Source organism: Equus przewalskii, chromosome 2, assembly GCF_037783145.1.
Source record: "Equus przewalskii isolate Varuska chromosome 2, EquPr2, whole genome shotgun sequence".
NCBI lineage: Eukaryota > Metazoa > Chordata > Mammalia > Perissodactyla > Equidae > Equus > Equus przewalskii.
In genome coordinates, this window is record NC_091832.1 from 59,764,347 (window position 1) to 59,784,489 (window position 20,143).

At 36.5% G+C, this 20,143-nt stretch overlaps 1 protein-coding gene across 2 annotated transcripts in view; it reads left to right on the forward strand.

The window, feature by feature from the left end:
- MTMR9 (myotubularin related protein 9) overlaps window positions 1-16,701 on the forward strand; it is a 58,683-nt gene extending 41,982 nt beyond the window's left edge. Inside the window, exons 9-10 of one of the 2 annotated variants that reach the window (XM_008542190.2) lie at window positions 7,934-8,085; window positions 11,804-16,701. In XM_008542190.2, the coding sequence (XP_008540412.1) occupies window positions 7,934-8,085; window positions 11,804-11,967 (316 nt within the window). In that variant the 3' untranslated portion in view covers window positions 11,968-16,701. The remainder of the gene's footprint in view (window positions 1-7,933; window positions 8,086-11,803) is intronic. The other variant, XM_070607582.1, reaches the window with a different exon arrangement.
- The last annotated feature ends 3,442 nt before the right edge of the window (window positions 16,702-20,143 follow it).

The following is a 20,143-nucleotide window of genomic DNA, read 5'->3' on the forward strand; positions in this document are numbered from 1 at the left end:
ATAGTATTCTCTTATAATCCTTTTGTCATTCTTGCTAAAGGGACAATTTTTGCTGGTCTTTTCAAAGAACCAACTTTTGGTTTCATTGATGCTCTCTGTTGTTTTTTTATTTTCTGTTTTGTCTCTGTCCTCTCTGATCTTATTTTTTCCTTCCTTCTGCTAGCATTGGTTTAGTTTGCTCTTCTTTTTCTGGTTCCTCAGGGCATAAAGTTAGGTTAATGATTTAAGACCTTTGTTCTTTCTTAATATTGGTGTTTACTGCTATAAATTTTCCTCCTAGCACTGCTTTTACTAGATCCATATGAGTTGTATTAGCATGTTGTGGGGTTTTTTTTTTTTCATTCATCTATAAGCATTTTCTAATTTCTCCTTTAACCCATTGGTTGTTTAAAAGTGTGTTATGTAATTCCACATATTTATGGATTTTCTAGTCTTTCTTCTGTTGTTGATTTCTAATTTCATTCTGTTTTGGTTAGAGAAGATACTTTGTGTGATTTGTTTTGTGGCCTAATGTGGTCTATTCTGGAGAGTGTTTCATGTGCCTTTGAGAAGAATGTGTATTCTGTTGCTGTTGGGTAGAGTATTCTATATTTGTCTTATATTTTGTTCAAATCCTCTATTTCCTTATCTGTCTGGTTATTCTATACATTATCAAAAGTGAGATATTGATGTTCTTAACTATATTGTAGAATTGTCTCTCTATTCTGTGATGTCAGTTTTCACGTCATATATTTTTGTGGCTCTGGTGTAAGGAGCATATATAATTTATTATATCTTCTTGATGAATTGGCCTTTTTTTCAGTATATAATGTCTTTCTTTGTCTCTTGTAAGAGTTTTTCTCTTAGAGTTTATTTTGTCTGATGTAATATATCCACCCCAGCTCTCTCTTGGTTACTGTTTGTATGGAAAATCTTCTATCCTTTCAGTTTCAATCTTGTGCGTCTTTGAATCTAAAGTGAATCTTTTGTAAATAATATATAGTTGGATCATGTATTTTAATCCATTCTGCTAATCTCTGCCTTTTGATTTGAAAGTTTACTTCATTTATATTTAAAGTGATTACTAATAAGGAAGGACTTATCTCTGCCATTTCACTATTTGTTTTCCATATGTCTTGTACCTCTTTTCTTCTTCGTTTCCTCCATTACTTGCCTTCCTTTGTGTTTAATTGATTTTTTAATAGTGTACTATCTTGATTCCCTTCTCATTTCTTTTTGTATATATCTTAAAAATCTTTTTCAGTGGTTACCAGGCAGATTTCAGTTAACATCCTAAATTTGTAACAATCTAGTTTGAATACAAACTTAATTTCAGTGGCATACAAAACTGCTCCTATATAGTTCTGCCCCCCATATGCTCTACCTACAGATTACATCCTTATACATTGTAGGCCCATTATCATAGGTTTATAATTGTTTTTATTCATGTCTTTTAAATTATGTAGGAAATAAAAAGAGTTACAAACCAGAAATACAATAATGACTTACTTTTTTACCTTCCTACGTTGTTATCTTTACAGGAGTCATTTCTTCATATCACGTCAAGTTACTGCCTAGTGTCCTTTCATTTCAACTTCAAGGACTCCCTTTTGCATTTCTCTTGTAAAGCAAGTATACTAGCAATGAACTCCCTCAGTTTGTATTTATCTGGGGATGTCTTAATTTCTCCTGCATTTTTAAAGAATAATGTTGCTGGATGTGGAGTTCTTGGTAGGTAGTTTTTTTCTTTCAGCACTTTAAAAATGTCTTTGCTTTCCTTCTGGCCTCCATGATTCCTGATGAGAAATCTGTTATTAATCTTAACAAGGATCCCTTGTACATGAGGAGTTGCTTCTCTTTTGCTGCTTTCAAGATTCTCTTTGTCCTTGGCTTTAAACAGTTTGATTATCATGTATCTCAGTGTGGCTCTCTTTGCCTTTATCCTTCTTGGAGTTCATTGAACTTCTTGAATCTGTAGATTCATGTCTTTTATCAAATTTAGGAAGTTTTCGGTTCTTAATTTTTTCGTGTGTGGTTCTTTTTGTTTGTTTGCATCTGTATTGAGGTATAATTGACAAACAGTCATTATCTTTATATATTCTTTCTGCCCCTTGCTCTCCTCTCTTTCTGTAACTCCTACATATGTTGGTACCACAGGGTCTTAGGTTCTGTTCATTTTTCTTCATTCTTTTTTCATTCTTCTCCTCAGAGTGGGTAATTTCCATTGACTAATCTTCATCTTTGTTTGCTCAGATCTGCTATTGAAACTGTCCAGTGAGTTTTCTATTTCAGATATTGTATTTTTTAGCTCCAGAATTTCTGTTTGGTTCCATTTTAGAATTTTTGTCTCTGTTGATATATTCTCTTTTTTGAAACATTATTCTCCTGGTTTCCTTTAGTTCTTTGCTCATAGTTTCTTTAGCTCTTTGAGCATTTCTTGAGACAGTTGATTTAATGTCTTCGTCCATTAAGTCCAAAGTCAGTGGTTTCTCAGGGACAATTTCTGTTAATTTTTTTCTATGAATAGGCTTATACTTCCTAGTTTTTTTTTTTTGCGTCATTTGTAATTTTAAATCTGGACATTTAAAATATTATGACGTGGTTCTCCAGAAATCAGATTCTTCCCACTCCATGGAATTTGTCTTTGTTGCTTGCTGTAGGCTGCAGCTGTTTATTTGTTTATTTATTTTCTAAACTATTTTTGTAAAATGTGTCTTCTTTCTCATGTGTGGTCTCTGAAGTATCTCTTCTTTTAGTTTGTGTTCAGCTAGTGTCTTGACAGCAATTTCCTTGAATTCCAGGAGCCAAAAGAGAAAGAGTGTGAAAAAGAGGGAGGGAAAAGAGAAAAGGAAAACAACTCAAGACAAAGAAAAAAAGTCCTCTCACAGACTTTACAGATTGGCTTTGTGCTGGAATATTCTTTCAGTCCTTAGTGAGGCCTTAGCCTTCACTTCCTGCTCTCACTAAGCCTAGAGAGCAGCCAGAGCTGAAAATTTGGGATCTTCTCAGGTCTTTGCTGAGTATGTTTCCTGCCTTAGGAGTGCACGTGGCTTTCTAAATTCCTCAGTATACACAGGCACCTTTGCGTGCCCTGATTTCCCAAACAAACTTTTTCCCCAGGCTTTTGATGCCCTATTGTATCCTTCGACCATAGTTTTTTCTTCCACATGACTGCAGGTTGTTCATTTGCATTATAATGTTTTCTAGGAATGCCTGGCTTTTCTGCCCAGAGTGATTTCCAAGTTAGGTGTAACAAAGACAAGTGCTTCAGGTAGCCCCTGGACAGATTAGAACAGACAGACACAATTCTTTGTAAATGAGGACTGCTCTCATCCCTCTGGAGCCAGGGACCAGGGTCCCATACTGGGAACATGGGCTGCCATCTTCAAGACCTCCGTGAGCTAGGCAGTGGGTGGGGCAAGAGCAAATGAAAATGCCATAAAGCTCTCCTGTTGTTTTTAAATTACCATTTCCTTGATTCTGTGTTTACCTGTGTGCTATAAGCTTTTGACATTTCCCAGAGGTCTGACAAAATTCATTCTAATAGTTTCTGCTTGATTTTTCAATGTTTCTGTGGAGGGATGGGCCTTTTTTGCTCCCTGCTCTGCTGTTTTTGCTGGTGTCACTCTTCTCCTTCATTTTTGAAGCATAATTTGCTGGATATTGACATGTTGGTCAACAGTCTTTATCTTGCATCACTTTGAATATCTCCAACCATTGCTCTCTGACAATTATTTTTATTGAGGATCCCTGGTCTGTAAGGAATCATTTTTCTCTCTCTGTTTTTACAATTCTCTTTTTGTTTGGCTTTTAGCACTTTGATTTTGATGTATCTAAGTGTGGACTACTTTGAATTTGTCTCAGTTGGAGTTCTTTGAGCTTCTAGGATGTGTAGATCAGTGTTTTTCATCACATTTGAGAAGTTTAGAAACATTATTTTCCAAACATTTGTTCTGCTTCTTTCTCTTCTCTCCTTCTGGGACTCCCATTGTGCCTGCATGTGTTGTATGCTTCATAGTATCTCACAAGTTTCTGGAGTTCTCTTCAATTTTCTTCATTCTTTTTTTTTCTTTTCCTCAGAAATTGGTAATCTCAATTGACCTGTCTTCAAGTTCACTCATTCTTCTGCCAGCTCAAATCTACTGTTGAGCTCCTCTGGTAATTTTTCATTTCAGTTATTATACTTTTCAAATCAGGATTTCTATTTGGTTCTTTTTTATAATTTCTGTCTCTTTATTGATATTGTCTGTTTGTTGTGGCATTGTTGTCATACTTTCTTTTAATTTTTAAGGTACTATTTCTTTAGTTCTTTGAACATATTTGTGATAGCTGATGTAAAGTCTTTGTCTGGTACATCCAATATATCTTCCTTCTTTCCTGAGGACAGTTCCTTTTGACTGTTTTTTTCCCCTGTGTATAGGCTGTACATTTCTGTCTATTGTGTGTCTTGTAATTTTTTTGAAAACTGATATTTTAGATAATATAATATGGAGAATCTGGAAATTAGATCCCCCTATCCTGCAAGGGTTTGTTGTTGTTGCTGCATTTTTGTTTGTTTTTTTTTCTTTTTTTGTCTGTCTTTCTGTTTAATCACTTTCCTGGACTAATTCTGTAAAATTTATATCTCCTATAGTGTGCGGCCACTGAAGTCTCTGCTCAGGTAGCTAGCTTAGTGGTCAGCTAACAATTAGTCAGAGCCCTCTTTAAATGTCTTGAATGAAGGAGTCTTTCACCCTTTGCTGAGGGGCTCTGTGTGTGTGTTGGGCATGACTTCAACACTTGGGTGGTTTGCAACTCTGCTTTAGCCTTCAGCTTGAACAGGGCCTCAAGTTCAGCTAGAGGAGAAAAACTGGAGCAGTCTCAAGTGTTTTCTGGGCATGTGCACAGCCATGCACACATGCACACCCCTTTAAATTCTCAGGCATATGTCAGAGCTTTTCAAAGCCCCCCTTTGGAGATCTTATTCCTAAATCTTTCTTTTATGATTTTGGCCAGCCTCTTATTTGCCCCAACTGATATGGCAGCCTCAGGCAGCTGTGTTACTACATAGTTTCTGCTCATTGTTTTTGACAAATACCTTGGGTGGTAGGACTTTTCCTTCAGAGAGAACTCTGAGTCAAGTCAAATAACTACTACACTCTGCGGAGGAGGCTTGGCCAGGGACCTTGCAAGACGTATATCAAGTAGTGACAGTGTTCTGGGGTGGTACTTTTTGAGGAGCTCCAAACCTGGTCTGCCCCTCCAGTGGCTGCAAGGCTGCTGTTTTTCAGTGATACTGTAGAGCTGGGGAAAGGGTGTTGGCAGTAGACCGATGCTGCAAATCCTGCTGTTCTTCCAGAGATTCAGTAGTTTTTCTTGGGTGAATGCTTCTCAGATGCTTGCAAGCCTTTTGTTAATTTTCAGTTGTGAAAATATTTATTTTGACTATTTTTGCCACTGTTTTCATTACTTTTTGGAGACGATATATGGAGGTCCTTCTTCTGCCACTCCTGAAGTCCCACTCCTAAATGCAACATTTTAAACTATGCCCCAAGACACTTTAGGCACTTTTCTTTTTTCATTGTCATCAGCCCTTTTTCATTCTCTCCAGTGTACTTTAATGGAAGAAGTTCAAGACTGAAATTAGAATATTGGAGTTTGAATCTCCACTATGCCACTTAGTTGCCATGTGACTTCTCTGGATCTGTTTCTTCTGATGTTAAAGGCAAAAATTACTATCTGCCATATTGGGTTTTAGTGAGGATCAAATAAATCAACATGTGTAAACTGCTAGCCTGATACTTGTCACTTAATTGGCATTTAAAAAATGTTGGTTCATTCATCCATTCCTCCTTGAATCTGTCACCAGCTCAGCCAGCAGCCTAGAATAGACCACTGATGGCATTTTGACTCAGAGCCACAAAATTACTCTGGCTGGCTCTTTGATTCTACTGAATGTGACAGCAGGTAATTCATGCTCTGTGTCATCTGATGCAAAAAAAGGAAAAATAATTGGTAACCTCTAGCAAGTGGGAGTCAGCATGTGAGATGAAACCTGTTTACCATTCCTTTGTTAGACACTAGTACCAAGGGATGTTAAAAGATACTACACCAAAAAGGATTCCATGGTCAGGTATGCTTTTAAAATGCTGAACAAAACAAAGTTGTATGTGTAAAAGAGGCTTTACTGTTTTTATTTTGGTTTGGGTTGGTTGGTTTGTTTTTTAGGAGAGCAAAGATTATATCCAAATAATCATCACAGAGACAGCTGTTTTCATGGCACTTGAATCGATCAGGAATCCAATATCCTATCCCACCGTTTCTTAAAGCACATTCTACTTAGCCCTGGACTGTGCTCTGATGGGGGGAGAGGGGAACTGGTGATTTACATAGTCAGGGAGATTTGGGGAATGTGGCATAATATAGTCCCCTCCCAGAGAGTCACGAAACAATCATTAAAGGCTTTAAGACACCCTTTGATAAAGCAACGTGTATCACTTTAACTCAGCATTTAAATGCTACGTTAGACGATGGACTTCTTTTTGGTGATTTCCTGTTCATATCCCTCAGAACCAACCTTCAGTAAAGAGATCACAAATAGATTTTATCTCACATTCTGACTCCTGTTTGGTGGAGTACTGACTGAGAAAGATTCTGAAGCTGTGTGGGGCGGGCTCAGCGGGAAAAGTTTCAGTGATTGGCTGGCCATGGGGTTGGGCAGGCGGCTGGAGGAGCAGTGGGTGCAGTGGTCTCTTGTCTTCATGCCCGGTTCCTGGGACCCAGTATGGGACTTGTTGTCCTAGCAGTTAAATTCTAGTGCCGCATGGGTTCTGTGATTATGTACCTTCTGTTTACTGCTAGCATAAAAAGAATGCACATAATTAACTTGCATGAAGCTTATAAGTAATCAAGTAGTTTCAGAGAAAACCAAGTTTACAGTAAAATTTCAACTTAAACATACTCCTGTGAAAATTGAATGTGTCATCTATTTGTTTAATGTAAGGTTTACCACAAGTTACCTTTAAATCCTTGTTAAAATTTATTTTTTCTAAAATAATGCCATTTCACTTTCCATCTCCACCAATTTATTCCATGATAAAGTGTTACAGAATTTCATGATTATTAATGAGAACCGTTCATTTTATATAAATGTAGATTAAATCTGTATTTACATCAAGATACGTATTTTTAATTTTTGACAGCCATTTTATGTACATGTAATTTATTTCTTCTAAAAGCTGTCTCTAAAAATTTTGTTTTGTTTGAAATTTGGCTCAATCTCCGTATGATATGTATGATTTTTGTGTCTTTACATTTTAGTCTTCTCCAAAACAAAAAAGTTAGAAACTTTTTTTAGTATTTAGCTATTTTAAATTAAAATACACTCCCAGATAAATTAATGGACTTTTGCATATAGTACCTTTCCCTGGGTTAATATTTAACAGTGAACCTGACATGACCAGATTCTGATTTTATCCTTATTGTTGGCTTTGGAAGCCTGTAAAATAGTGTTTGTTTTGTGGTTGTTGAGAGTTATATAATACACATTGAATTTTCTGACAAATATATGTATTTTTTTGTGAGGGAGATTTACCCTGAGCTAACATCCATTGCCAATCCTCCTCTTTTTTTTTTTGCTTGAAGAAGAGTAGCCCTGAGCTAACATCTGTGCCAGTCTTCCTCTACTTTGTGTGTGAGATGCCTCCACAGCATGGCTGATGAGTGGAGCAGGTCCACACCCAGGATCCGAACCCAGAAATCCAGGCCACCAAAGTGGAGCACATGGAACTTTAACCACTTGGCCGTGGGCCGGCCCCACAAATATTGTTATTTTACAATGTTTTGTTCCTCTACTAAAAGTCTTGTATTGTGCCTTCTAACATACTGAGAGAAGAAATTGTCCTAATAGGAGGAGGCATTTAATAGTGGCGATTATAAATTGTATGCTTTAATGGCAGTTTTCTTTCTTGATCAGATGTAAGTTGAAGCTACAGCAGAAAACGATGTCTCTGTGGTCCTGGGTCAACCGGCCCAGTGAGCTGAGGAAGTTCACCAGTCCTCTCTTTGAAGCCAACAACCTTGTCATCTGGCCGTCAGTTGCTCCACAGAGTCTTCACCTGTGGGAAGGTAAGCCGTGCCCTCCTTGGCAAACTTTTTATTAATAGTCAAGGATGCTCTCTCGACTGCCCGTGAGTACATGCTGCTGTTGATATTTAAAGATAGTGAGGTGGACCTGACCCTCAGACCTGGGTGTAATTATTATTTTTTTCTCAATATAGGCATGGTTTTCTCTTTCATATCAGTTATCCAGTCACTTTTTTTTCAGTCCCCATTTGACAAATTAACAGTGCTTATTTAGTGGATACTGCTGTTCATATTGGATATTTTCCCTATTAAGGGAAGATAAGAAGGAACATTACTTTTTTTTATTGCAATTAAAAAAAAACTTACCAACTTAACCATTTTTAAGTGTACAATTCAGTATTGTTAAGTATGTTCACAGTGTTGTGAAACAGATCTCCAGAACTTTTCATCCTGTGAGTCTGAAACTGTATACTCGTTAAGCAACTTCCCATTGCTCCTCTCTCCAGCCCCGGGCAACTACATTCTGCTTTCTGCCTCTATGAGTTTGACTGCTCTAGGTTCCTCATGTGAGTGGACTCATATAGTATTTGTCATTTTGTGACTGGCTTCTATCTCTTAATGTACTCAGAGTTTATTCCTATTGTAGCATGTGACAGGATTTCCTTGCTTTTTAGGGTTGAATGATTTTCCATTATATAGATATAGCACGTTTTGTTTCCCCATTTATCCACTGATGTACACTTGGGTTGCTTCTACGTTTTGGCACATAGGTGTGCAAATATCTCTTCAAGATCCTGTCTTTCATTCTTTTGGGTCTGTACCCAGAAGTGGGATTGCTGGGTCATATGATAATTCTGTGTTTAACTTTGTGAGGAACCTCCATGCTGTTCTCCATAACAGTTGCACCATTTTCCCATCCGATCAGCAGTGCACAGGGTTTCAATTTCTCCACGTCCTTGCCGACACTTGTTAATTTCTGGGTTTTCCCCTTTGGTAGTGGCTGTCTTAATGGGTGTGAGGGAAGGTGCATTACTTTTTGTGTGAGAAAGTTGGTAGGTTCCTGGGACAGGAATAAATTGTAAGCTCCCAGGAGATGGTTTTTATCTGTTTCCTTTACTAGACGGTCGTTAGGATCAGTTCTTCTGTTAAATGTTGTTGAAGGATTACATGAGCTAGTCATTAGTGAGCTTCTGTAAATGTGCGCAAATGCCAGCCATCAATGCAGTGATGCAGATATCTCATTGTTCATGTGGAACAATAATCCATGCTTAATTTTCAAATCTATTCTAAAGAAGGCGTTTTACCTGCAATAAATTTTCACACTCCTGAAGCTTATCTCCTTAAATACCAAAGCTTGATTTTTTTTTTCCCCAAAGATTTTATTTTTTCCTTTTTCTCCCCAAAGCCCCCTGGTACATAGTTGTCTATTCTTCGTTGTGGGTTCTTCTAGTTGTGGCATGTGGGACGCTGCCTCAGCGTGGTCTGATGAGCAGTGCCATGTCCGCGCCCAGGATTCGAACCAACGAAACACCGGGCCGCCTGCAACGGAGCGCCCGAACTTAACCACTCGGCCACTGGGCCAGCCCCCCAAAGCTTGATTTTTAAAAGAAAAACAAAAATCTATCTAAAACAGTCTAGCCATTCATTAAACAAAGACTATAAATATCATTTAATTTCATTTTAGTCATTTTGAGGGTAGTCAGCACATCTTTATTCATCTTTGTATTAAACAGTGTCAGGTATCCACACAGGAATGGTAGCTGTTTGGTAAATTGAACTGAATTAGCACAAATGTCAGTTATTGTACTGTGTTCTAATATGTTATCCCTCAAGAGCAACTCACGTGAGGAAAACTGTTTGCCCTTTACGTGTAAAAGGGTCTCAGATTGCTTTGCTTTCCCAGTTTGAAACTGAGTCTGTTTCTGTCACTTCTCTGGATGTCAGCTCTCACATCTTGTTCCTCTTGGTGTATCTATCATTAGCTGCTTCCTTCTCCCTCAGGTTACGCTTTAATCTTCTCTTCTGAGATGTCCCTTCATTAGAATTGTGGGAAAATAAAATAGCCTTGGATGGTCTGGAGGTTCTCTGAGCCTGCACGTTAGTGCTGTGGGAATTTTGGGCTGCTTAGAACTTCTCCTTGCTTGCTTTCTTGATTGTTGTAGATGATCATAGGCACAGGATAAATGGTCTCTTAAATGAGAGATTATGGCTATGCTTCTTGTTTAAGACTTATGGGACAGTTCACTTAAAAGCCACTGTCATGTTTAATAGCTGAAATGAGAGACTCGCTACTTGAGGGAAAAGCCCCATTTGGGAGCTCGATGGCCTGAAGGCTGATTTAACTAGTTTTTACCAAACCTCATTGAGAGTTCAGGGATTAAGTGGTAGAAGGAAATCTTTGTGGTTACATGAATGAACCCCTGCCATTCCCTCGGGAATAGACTGTCCGTGTTTGTTTAGTGCCTCCTCAGCTGAGAACTGGAACTGGCAGAAATTCTACCTTAGATAAAATATTCTCGTAGGTATATGGATTGCACAGTGATACTACTCTCTAGCTTAAAATGTCTCTCTGCTGTTCATATTTACGTCATAGTTCACCATTAATATTAGGTAATTCTTGTATTGAAGAACAGGATTTTAAAAATAGGTTCACATAGTAGCAAAATCAACACAGATCAGTCAGTCTTTATGTTTCTGTTTTCCTTTTCTGATAGAGAGTAGCATTTGGGCGTATACAGAAGGACTCTTTAGGGCCCAGGGCAGTTTGGTTTCTAGAAAGTGTTTTAATGAACATAAAACCTTTGTGGACTTGCCAGCTGCTGACATGTTGCAGCCTGAAAAGTTTTTGTACTTCCTTACTTGAATATCTTTAAGCAATTATTTTGGGATGATGTAGTTAATGCAGGTCTGTGTAGAGGAGAAAACGTCTCTGTTAGTCCATCATAGAAGGATAATTGTTTTTATTTGGGGAAAGAAGCAATTGCCTAGAGAATTGGAAGCCTGCCTCTTAAGTAAGAGAGAGGAGAGTGCTGAAGTTTAGGCTTTTACATAATAATTTATGTGGTTCTGTTTTTACAGTCACTGTTACTTTTCCAGTGAAAATGATTTCACACCTGTGGGAAGTCTTACCAATCTGGCTAAAGTTCTATAATTGTGGAAAAAAAATGTATTGTGAAACTAGCATTATAAATTAGCTTGTTTTCCTGAGTATATCACAGAACAGTGTTTTGATCTATTTAATAATTTTGTGGCGTTTTTTAAAGAATTAATGAGTATGTACATAGAAATAGGGACTTACTGAATACTGGTTTTTTGTTTTGTTTTGTTTTGCTGAGGAAGGTTCACCCTGGGCTAACATCTATTGCCAGTCTTCCTCTTTTTGATGAAGAAGATTCACCCTGAGCTAACATCTGTTAGTCTTTCTCTATTTTGTGTGTGAGCCACCGCCACAGTGTGGCCACTGATAGATGAGTGGTGTGAGTTGGCGCCCAGGAACCAGACCCGGGCTGCTGAAGCAGAGCTTGCCAAACTTAACCACTAGGCCACTGGGGCTGGTCCCCTGAATGCTGTATTTAATTGCACTCTTTTGGTACCTCAAGATTCCTATATATTTTAGCACATAATAAAACATAGATTGTGCATTGTGAAACAAAAGAAAAAATAATGTATAATGCATGGAATTATATATTATCCACAAGTATAATATTAATCCATTGTATGTATCTTTCTCCCTCCTCTTCTCCTTTCCTGGGTTCAATAGGTATTTTCTTACGTTGGAACAGATCCTCCAAGTATTTGGATGAAGCATATGAAGAAATGGTTAACATCATTGAATATAACAAGGAATTACAAGCAAAAGTAAATATCCTTAGGAGGCAGTTGGCAGAATTGGAAACTGAGGATGGGATGCAGGAGAGTCCCTGAAAGATCGCCCCCCGACACTCTTCAGAAGGACCTTCCCGGACCTGTATCCCACCTCTTTCTCCTTTTGCCCTTCAGTTCACTTTTACACAATAGCCTTGAACGTAAGGCTTTGGATGTGGGAACCTCTAGTGTAATGGATTTCTCAATACTTTATGAAAGAAACTTACTGTAATTACTCATGTTTCACGTGGCCTGTTAGGCCTCTTCATTTTGGGAGCAGGAAGGAGGTGCTAGTCATTTTATTTTATGTGAAACAGATGACCTGTTTAATGCCATTCGTGTTATACACCATTTCATCATAAGCTTTTCTCTGTGTTCACTTTCTAAACAGTGCTCCACACCAGTCAAGGGTACATGATTAATCTCTTTAGGGAGTATTTGTTGGTTAAAACACGATCAGACTTTTAACCATTCTGAATATAGAAATATTTTTCAAACCTGAAATGGTTGGTAAACCAAGAATTTCCTGTTTAACATGTCATTTCCAGTATCTTTGCCACATAAAATAGTCATTCTCTTTAAAATAGTCTTGGACTAACGAAGCTGAATTCATTCTCATTCTGGTTTGTCAAGAAAGGAAAATCTGAATATTTATTCAAGGTAAATTATTTTTACAAGGGCAACAGGTATAGTCTTCTGATATTTACATTAAGAAGAGGTAAATTTATTTTAACAGTAGACACTAAAAGTATGTGCAATATAGAAATCAAGTAGGAATTTGTTACTGATATGATATCGTTACTGTTGAATTGGTTTTTCAGGTTTTTGACCATAACTATTAAATGTGTATCAAATGCTGGATATAACATTAAACCATCATTTACAATAGATGTTAATTTGTTACAGTTAAGCTATAAATATGGTTTCCTTAAACCAGAGATGCACTCCCCTTGTCTGAAGTTCTTATTGCTCTGGTTTCTGTAAGTATGTGTGTGTTATACTGTGTTCTAAGTATTCTAAGAGTTTACTAATACTAAGGTTAAAACTTTCATGGTGGCTTGAGCCTTTTGAAAATTTATCTTGACTCTGCTGATTTGTCTATTATATGTTAGGCAAATATAATTTAAGCAGAGGTGAAAGTTTATGAACATGATGCAGCTATGTTTTAAACTTCAGAAACAGATTTGAAGTGGTTCGATGTTAGAGAAACAGTGATGACTATATTTACGCTATGCTGGTTTATGCCCACAGCTCTGAAAGGTTGCGGTTGAGTGCTTTTCATGTATGTTTCTGTTTTGTGACACTTCTCATTTTAACAAATACTATCAATTCTAGTTTTCCTTTAAAAGGATAGTTGAAGAGTAATCTTTAATACCATTCCCCCCCATCTGTACATAACCATTTCAGAGTGAAGCACACCAAAACTGAACCCTGCTTTAGAGCTATGTATTGAGCTAAAAATATAATTTTTAAAAATTGACTCTAGCAAAATTTATGACCACGTTAAGAAGCCTTGGAAAGTGGCAAATACTTTCCGTCTCTAGTTGCCTACGCTTTATCTTTTTTCTGTTTCCTCAGACTTGTAGCAGAAGGCTAGACAACAATCCACAGTCAGCTCGCTTTTGGTCCATTTGCCTGCCTTCTCCTCTAAGCTTGGTTTTTGCCTTGACTGTGGTTATGAATCTCAGGGCGTTAAAGCCCTCACCAGAAGGCTAGTAAGCAAGGAGCAGAGGAGACGTTGTCTTGCTATAGATATCTCTGTGTCGTGTGAAATATCTATAGTAATTTTTTAAAAGGGGAAATACTGTAGCTTTTTTATGGCCTGTCGAAATTGTTCTGCATTTGTTCACGCAGTTGACCTTTTTATTTTCTCCTATTTTTGTCTCAAGACTAGATAGGAAGAAGGAGCTTTTTTCTTCTCAGTTAACAGACCCATAAGGAAAACCATCTAGAGATTTCTTTCGTGGTTCTTTAGAAGTGACTCTCGCTGGTGGTGTTGGTTGGCCGTAGGCTCCCTGGGTGGGAACTTTGGAGGGTGTTTTCATAGGTGTGGTCATGGAGAGACTCTATGCCATCACTTTATCCCCATCTTCCTGATGAACATTTTCTGTGCGAGCCAGAGTACAATAGTAGCATAGTGTTTCAGTTTCTTTTCTTTCTCTTATTGGGACAGCAGTCTTAAGCTATTTGGACAAGTTTGCATTTTAGTATTAATTTATAATTAGAGATTGTCCAAACGTCAGTTCTGTTTATAGATTGTAAAAACAAACTTTGGTATCAATGCACTTTTAAAGGAGTCATCTAATGCAAATATTAGGGTCTTCCCAATCTCTAAAACTCTGTCAAAAACAAGTGCACTATCAATATAACTTGAAGAGGGTTTTTACTAATATTATTAAGTTACCCATCCCTTGGATGAGAAGAATACATACAGTGGATGTACGCATGAGAAGATACTTGTTAAACATTACGTTTGGAGAATTGCCATTGACTTTAAAAACTTTAATGAAGAAAATTGTGGCAGAAAGTGAGCAAGTAAATTGCCCCATAGGTGCCAATAATAATCAAGTGAGAATAATCAAGTTCATGTATATTAGGCATCTTCCATATTCATTTATGGTGAAGGCTGGTTTACCTTTTGGGATGCAAAAAGTAGGCCCCACAAAGAATATTTTAAAAATAAAAAGGATTACTACAGTCCTCTATCAGCAATACAAGGATCCTTAGATTTAAATTAATAATTTTTTAAGAATCAGAAGAACACAGTTGGTTGATTATATAAAAATGCTGTAACTTTTTGGGTGGTAATACTTTTTAATAATTAATTGGTCAAAATTTTTCATTTTGATTTCATTAAATGGGAATAAAACAGCAGAAATTCTAAAATTTAATAGGTGTAAAACAACCTATAAATGTATTTTATTTCTGAGAAAAATTAGGCCTTTGAAGCAAGATTTTAAAGCAATTTTCAGGAAAACTTTGAAAGACAACAGACAGTCATTTCAGATCCTATCTGGGGAATTTAAAAACCTTTCTTTGAACTCTGAAGCCTGATTTACAGAGGTGATGTCATTGCTTTTCATTTCAAAGGATGAAGTTTAGTGAGATTTTAGTCTTTGATTCAGTCAGAATTTATAGTAAATAAAAATCAATATCATGGAAAAGATTTGACCAGTAGTTGTCTCTTGAAGTGAAAAATAGGAGGAACATTTTGCTGCATTTTAAGAAATCTGCTTAAAGGTGTGACTCTTGTAGGTGATCTGGTTTCAGGATTAGCTGTTTGAATTGTCAGTCTTCACTAGGTCATCAGGGTCACTTAGTATCAGACTTTAACCTAAGCAAAAGTTTTGATATCTACCCATCTCCAGTTTTAATGAATGAAAACTGCATGAGGATATTATGAGCACTCTTTATCAGAAAGTTATTTCCTGGACAAAAAAAATGGGCACTTTTTAGAATAGTTGACCCCTGTTCTGGCAGCTTTGAAATCTACCGGAGAATGAAGTCATTCAGCACGTCTGATACAGGTTTCTGCTATACCTCAAGACAACATAGATTCCTTATTGCTTGCTCTTTAACACGGGTCAGATCTTTTCCCCCTCCAGAGCTGGTATCTTAAGTGATTATCAAATAGTGTTTTTATGTAATTCAGCATCTTAACAAAAAACATTAAAAAGACTGATTTCTCCATTAATGTTTATTCCAGATGATATGAAATGCTAATTTTCTTGCAGTATCAGTTTTCTAATTTTTGTTTTCTTGAATAAAACTACTTCTACCTTCACTCAGTCTGTGTAATCTAGTGTCCACAGCATCTTCTTCCTTTAAACCAATAGCCCAGAGGAGACCCTCTGAAACTCTAGGACTAGGTTTCAGAAAGTCTAAACTTGTTATCCAAATTCCCTTCAAGAAACCCAACTTCCTGTTTTTGAGCTACCCTGCAGAAGTGTAGTTTCTGCTTAATTTACTGAAAGATAGTGGGGCTCACTGTAGACACTACATTATCCTGAAAAATAATTCCTGCTAAGAGCTTACTGACTTTTAGACCATTCTGTTGAACTATCTGTGGATACACAGATTAACTGTATTTGTGATTTGTAATAAAAACAAGTTGTGCAACACTGCCTGTGTCTGTCTGCCCAGGACACTTGCTTCACTTGTAAAATGCACATGTCTTTGGAGAGGATTATTCTACACAAGTACACCCTGAGTTTCATCCTTCAGAATCCTCTTAGATCGATTACCATCTACACTAAAAATGTTGTACTTGCACAACTTAGTTGTATAAGAAAAAAAAGAATATGTATTTCTTCAATAGCTGGGTATTTGGATTGTACTCTTGATATATTTGAATGTGACTCTTGGATTTAAGTGCACTATTATTCATGTCTTACACAATAAAATTGCACTGTATGGCAGATGTGTCTGTGATGTATGCTTTGCTGAAACCTCAGAGTGCTGGAAGTACAGGTTTCTGTGTTGTGAACCTGTCTGTATATAGTCTTAGGGAAAAATTCTGAACTTTTTAAAGTCTATGTAACATTTTAATATTATTTGTAATGTTCCCTAAGTGGTTAGTTCACCTCTGTCCTAAAACTGGAATCATTCATCTTGAGTTGGCTGCTTTGTCAAGCTTGGTTTACTGAATGAAGAAACAGTCATCTCGAACGCGGTACTGTTATCTTAGTGTGTAAGATTTGTCTGTGGTGTTCCCCCTCTGCTTCAGAGGACTGTTGCACAGATACTAGTGTTAAATTTCTATAGACAATGGTAATAAAATTTGAATATATTCAAGTGCTGGTAAGTCTGTAGGCTGATTTTAATTTTTTCAAATATTTGTGAAGGTTTTGGCAGTGTCTCAATTAAAACTGCTGTATATATTTTGAATAAATTTAGGTCAGCAAAAAAGTTGCAAAATACTGCAATGATCTCCTATATACTGTGCACCTAGATTGTGTAATCCTTAACATTTTTTCACATTTAACTTAACACTCTTGAGTGTGTGTGTATTATTACTGCTATTTTGCTGAAACATTTGAGGTAAGCTGCAGACATCATAAACTTTCCACCTAAATATTTCACAGGTATCTCCCAAGAATTACAAGTATATATTATACATAATGTGTACTCAATATGTATTGATATCAATAAATCAGTGAAGGAAAAGGGAAAGCCCTTCTTTTGAGTAGATTGCCAACTATGAAATGTAGAATGATGAAATTAGAAAGTCACTATTTGGCAATAATCGCAGTAATAATTGATCCAGGAGTCATCATCACTTACTAAATCATCATCAGATACTAAAACTAGCATGAAAGTTTGTAAGGAAAAGCATATAGTCTCAAAGTATCTGTCCATAAAATACTTCTTAGTTACAAAGGGGAAAACAGTAACTTTACAGTGAAGGAACCTGGTAGATACTACCTTATCCAAGCGTAATTAGCATGACTAGTAATGGGACATAGCAACATCATGTACCTTCTGATATAATCCACTGAGAACACAGTGCCACTTTTGTAACATTTTTGCAAAAACAACCTATATCTAAAGGAAGCATCTGGCAAACTTAAATTGAGGGACAGTCTACAAAACAACTGGTCTGTATTCTTTAGAGAAATAATGAAGCTTATAGAAGAAAAGGAAAGACTGACAACCTTTTTTAGGTTTGAAATTATTTATTTGTTTTTGCTGAGGAACATTCACCCTGAGCTAATGTTGATTGCCAATGTTCCTCTTTTTGTATGTGAGCTGCCACCACAGCATGGCCACTGACAGACAAGTGGTGTAGGTCCACGCCCAGGAACAACCCAGGCTGCTGAAGTGGAGCATGCTGAACTTAACCACTAGGCAACTGGGGCTGGCCCTCAGGAAATTTTTTAAAGCACAAAGTGAACAGAAAACAGCAGATGGCATCCATACAAAGCTATAAAATTAACATGAGAATCAAAATATTTCAGCTGATGAAAATTATCCCCCAATAAATGAAGCGTTAAACAGAAGAAACTGTAACAAACATTCCAAAAGGAATAAATAACTTTAAACAAAACTTCCAGGTAATGATATGTAAAAAAAAAAAAACATCTCAAATGAGAAATTACAAAACTCAACAGAAATAGACCAAAAATAAAACAGGAAGGTAGAAAAGAGTTGAATGAACTCAGGAAAGAATATAAGGAATAAAGACAAAGTCATCTTGAGAATAAAATTACAAGATACTCAAGGGAGAACATGTGCAACAGAAAATTTATTAAAGAGTGTTGAAGAAAAGCATGAAAGGCTAAGACTGGAAATAAAGATAATAAGCCAAAAGGGTCACAGAGAAAGTTATCCACACCAGGAACACACAAAAAAGAGCCAATGTATGAGTAATTTGAGTCTCTGAAGAAGAACAACAAAGTAATGGAAGAGAACTAACATTTAAACCTATAATCCAAGAAAAGTTTCCACAAATAAAAGCCTGAGTGGAATTGGATCAAGATCGGTCAATTCCAAGACATGTCCTAATAAAATCCTAGACTTTAAGTATGAAAAGCAAAAAAGTCCCCAGGGCCTCTAGGTAAAAAGAATCACTTAAAATCAGGTCGCCATTAGAATTCTGAACAACGACATAACCAAGGAAGAATAAGGAGAACAGCATTTTCAAGAAATACAAAGAAAAAAGTATGAGTCAAGGATTTTATATTGAGCCAACCCGTACTTTAGGAATCAAAGCTGGTGAAAAGTTTTTAAGCATGCAAGAACTCAGCAAATGCTGTAGTCAAGAGCACTTCCTGAGAAATCTGTGAAAGGATGAGCTTCATCCAATTAAGAGATGACGGGGAAAACTATAGCTTAGGACTCTGAATATATTTAACTGTAGATCCAAGACTAAGATGAAGGTAGAGACAAGAGTGGAAGAAAGTTATGTAGAAATTACATATTTTGACAAAGTAGACATAATGTAATTTTTAAAAAGAGAAAAAAAGAATAGCTCATTGACTGTCACTTAAGTAATGCAAGTCAAAGATATCATTTAAACCTAATAAATCAAATTGTATAGAATGTTAAGTGAGGACAAAGGTGTCCATGTTCACCTTTATAAATAGTGTTGTAAAGATGCCACTAGAAAAAAATCCAAATCTTTTTATATCCAATGAAATAAAAACTCCAAAGGAACAACATAAAGAAATACAGTAAATATAATACACACAGTAAATAAAACTATGACAGTTGAAACCAAACATCAGACATATCAATAAATATGAATGGGGTTGACTCATCTATTTAAAGGAAAGATCTTCAAATTGGCTTATAAAGCAAAACTCAACTCTATGCTGTATACTGCAGAGAAAATTAAAACAAAGTGACTCAGGTTAAAAAAAGAGAATAGTGTGCCAGTCAGGGTTTAATATATTACAAAGCCACAGTAATCAAAGCAGTGCAGTACTTGCATAAACACAGACATAAAGAGCAATGGAACAGAATAAAGAGCCCAGAAATAAACCCTTGTGTATATCATCAAATGATCTTCAAGAAGGGTGCCAAGACCACAGAATGGGGAAAGGACAGTCCCTTCAAAAAATGATATAGAGAAAACTAGATAGCCGCATGTGAAGGAATGAAGTTGGAGCATTACCTTATACCTATACAAAATTAACTCAGAATGGATTAAAGATGTAACATAAGACCTAAAATAATAAAACTCATAGAAGAAAACATAGAGGAAAATCTTCCTGACCTCGGATTTGGCAATGATTTCTTGGATGTCACACCAAAAGCACAGGCAACAAAAGCAAAAAGAGACAAACGAGATTACATCAAACTTAAAAACTTCTGCACATCAAAGGAAACTACAGAGTGAAGCAGAAATGTACACAATGAGAAAAAGGATTTGTAAATGATATATTTAACAAGGGGTTAATATCCAGAATATTTAAAGAACTCCTACAACTCAGCAACAAAAATCCAAATAACTAGATTTCAAAATGAGCAAAGGACTTAAATAGACATTTCTCCAAAGAAGATGTACAAATGGCTAACAAGCCTATGAAAAGATATTTAATGCTACTAATCATTAGGGAAATACAAATCAAAACCACAGTGAGATATCATCTCACACCCATTAAGATGGCCACTATCAGAAAAACAAAAAATAAGTGTTGAGTATATGGAGAAACTGGAACCCTTATGTACGGTTGGTGGGAATGCAAAATGATGAAGCCACTATGAAAAACAGCATGGCAGTTCCTCAAAAAAT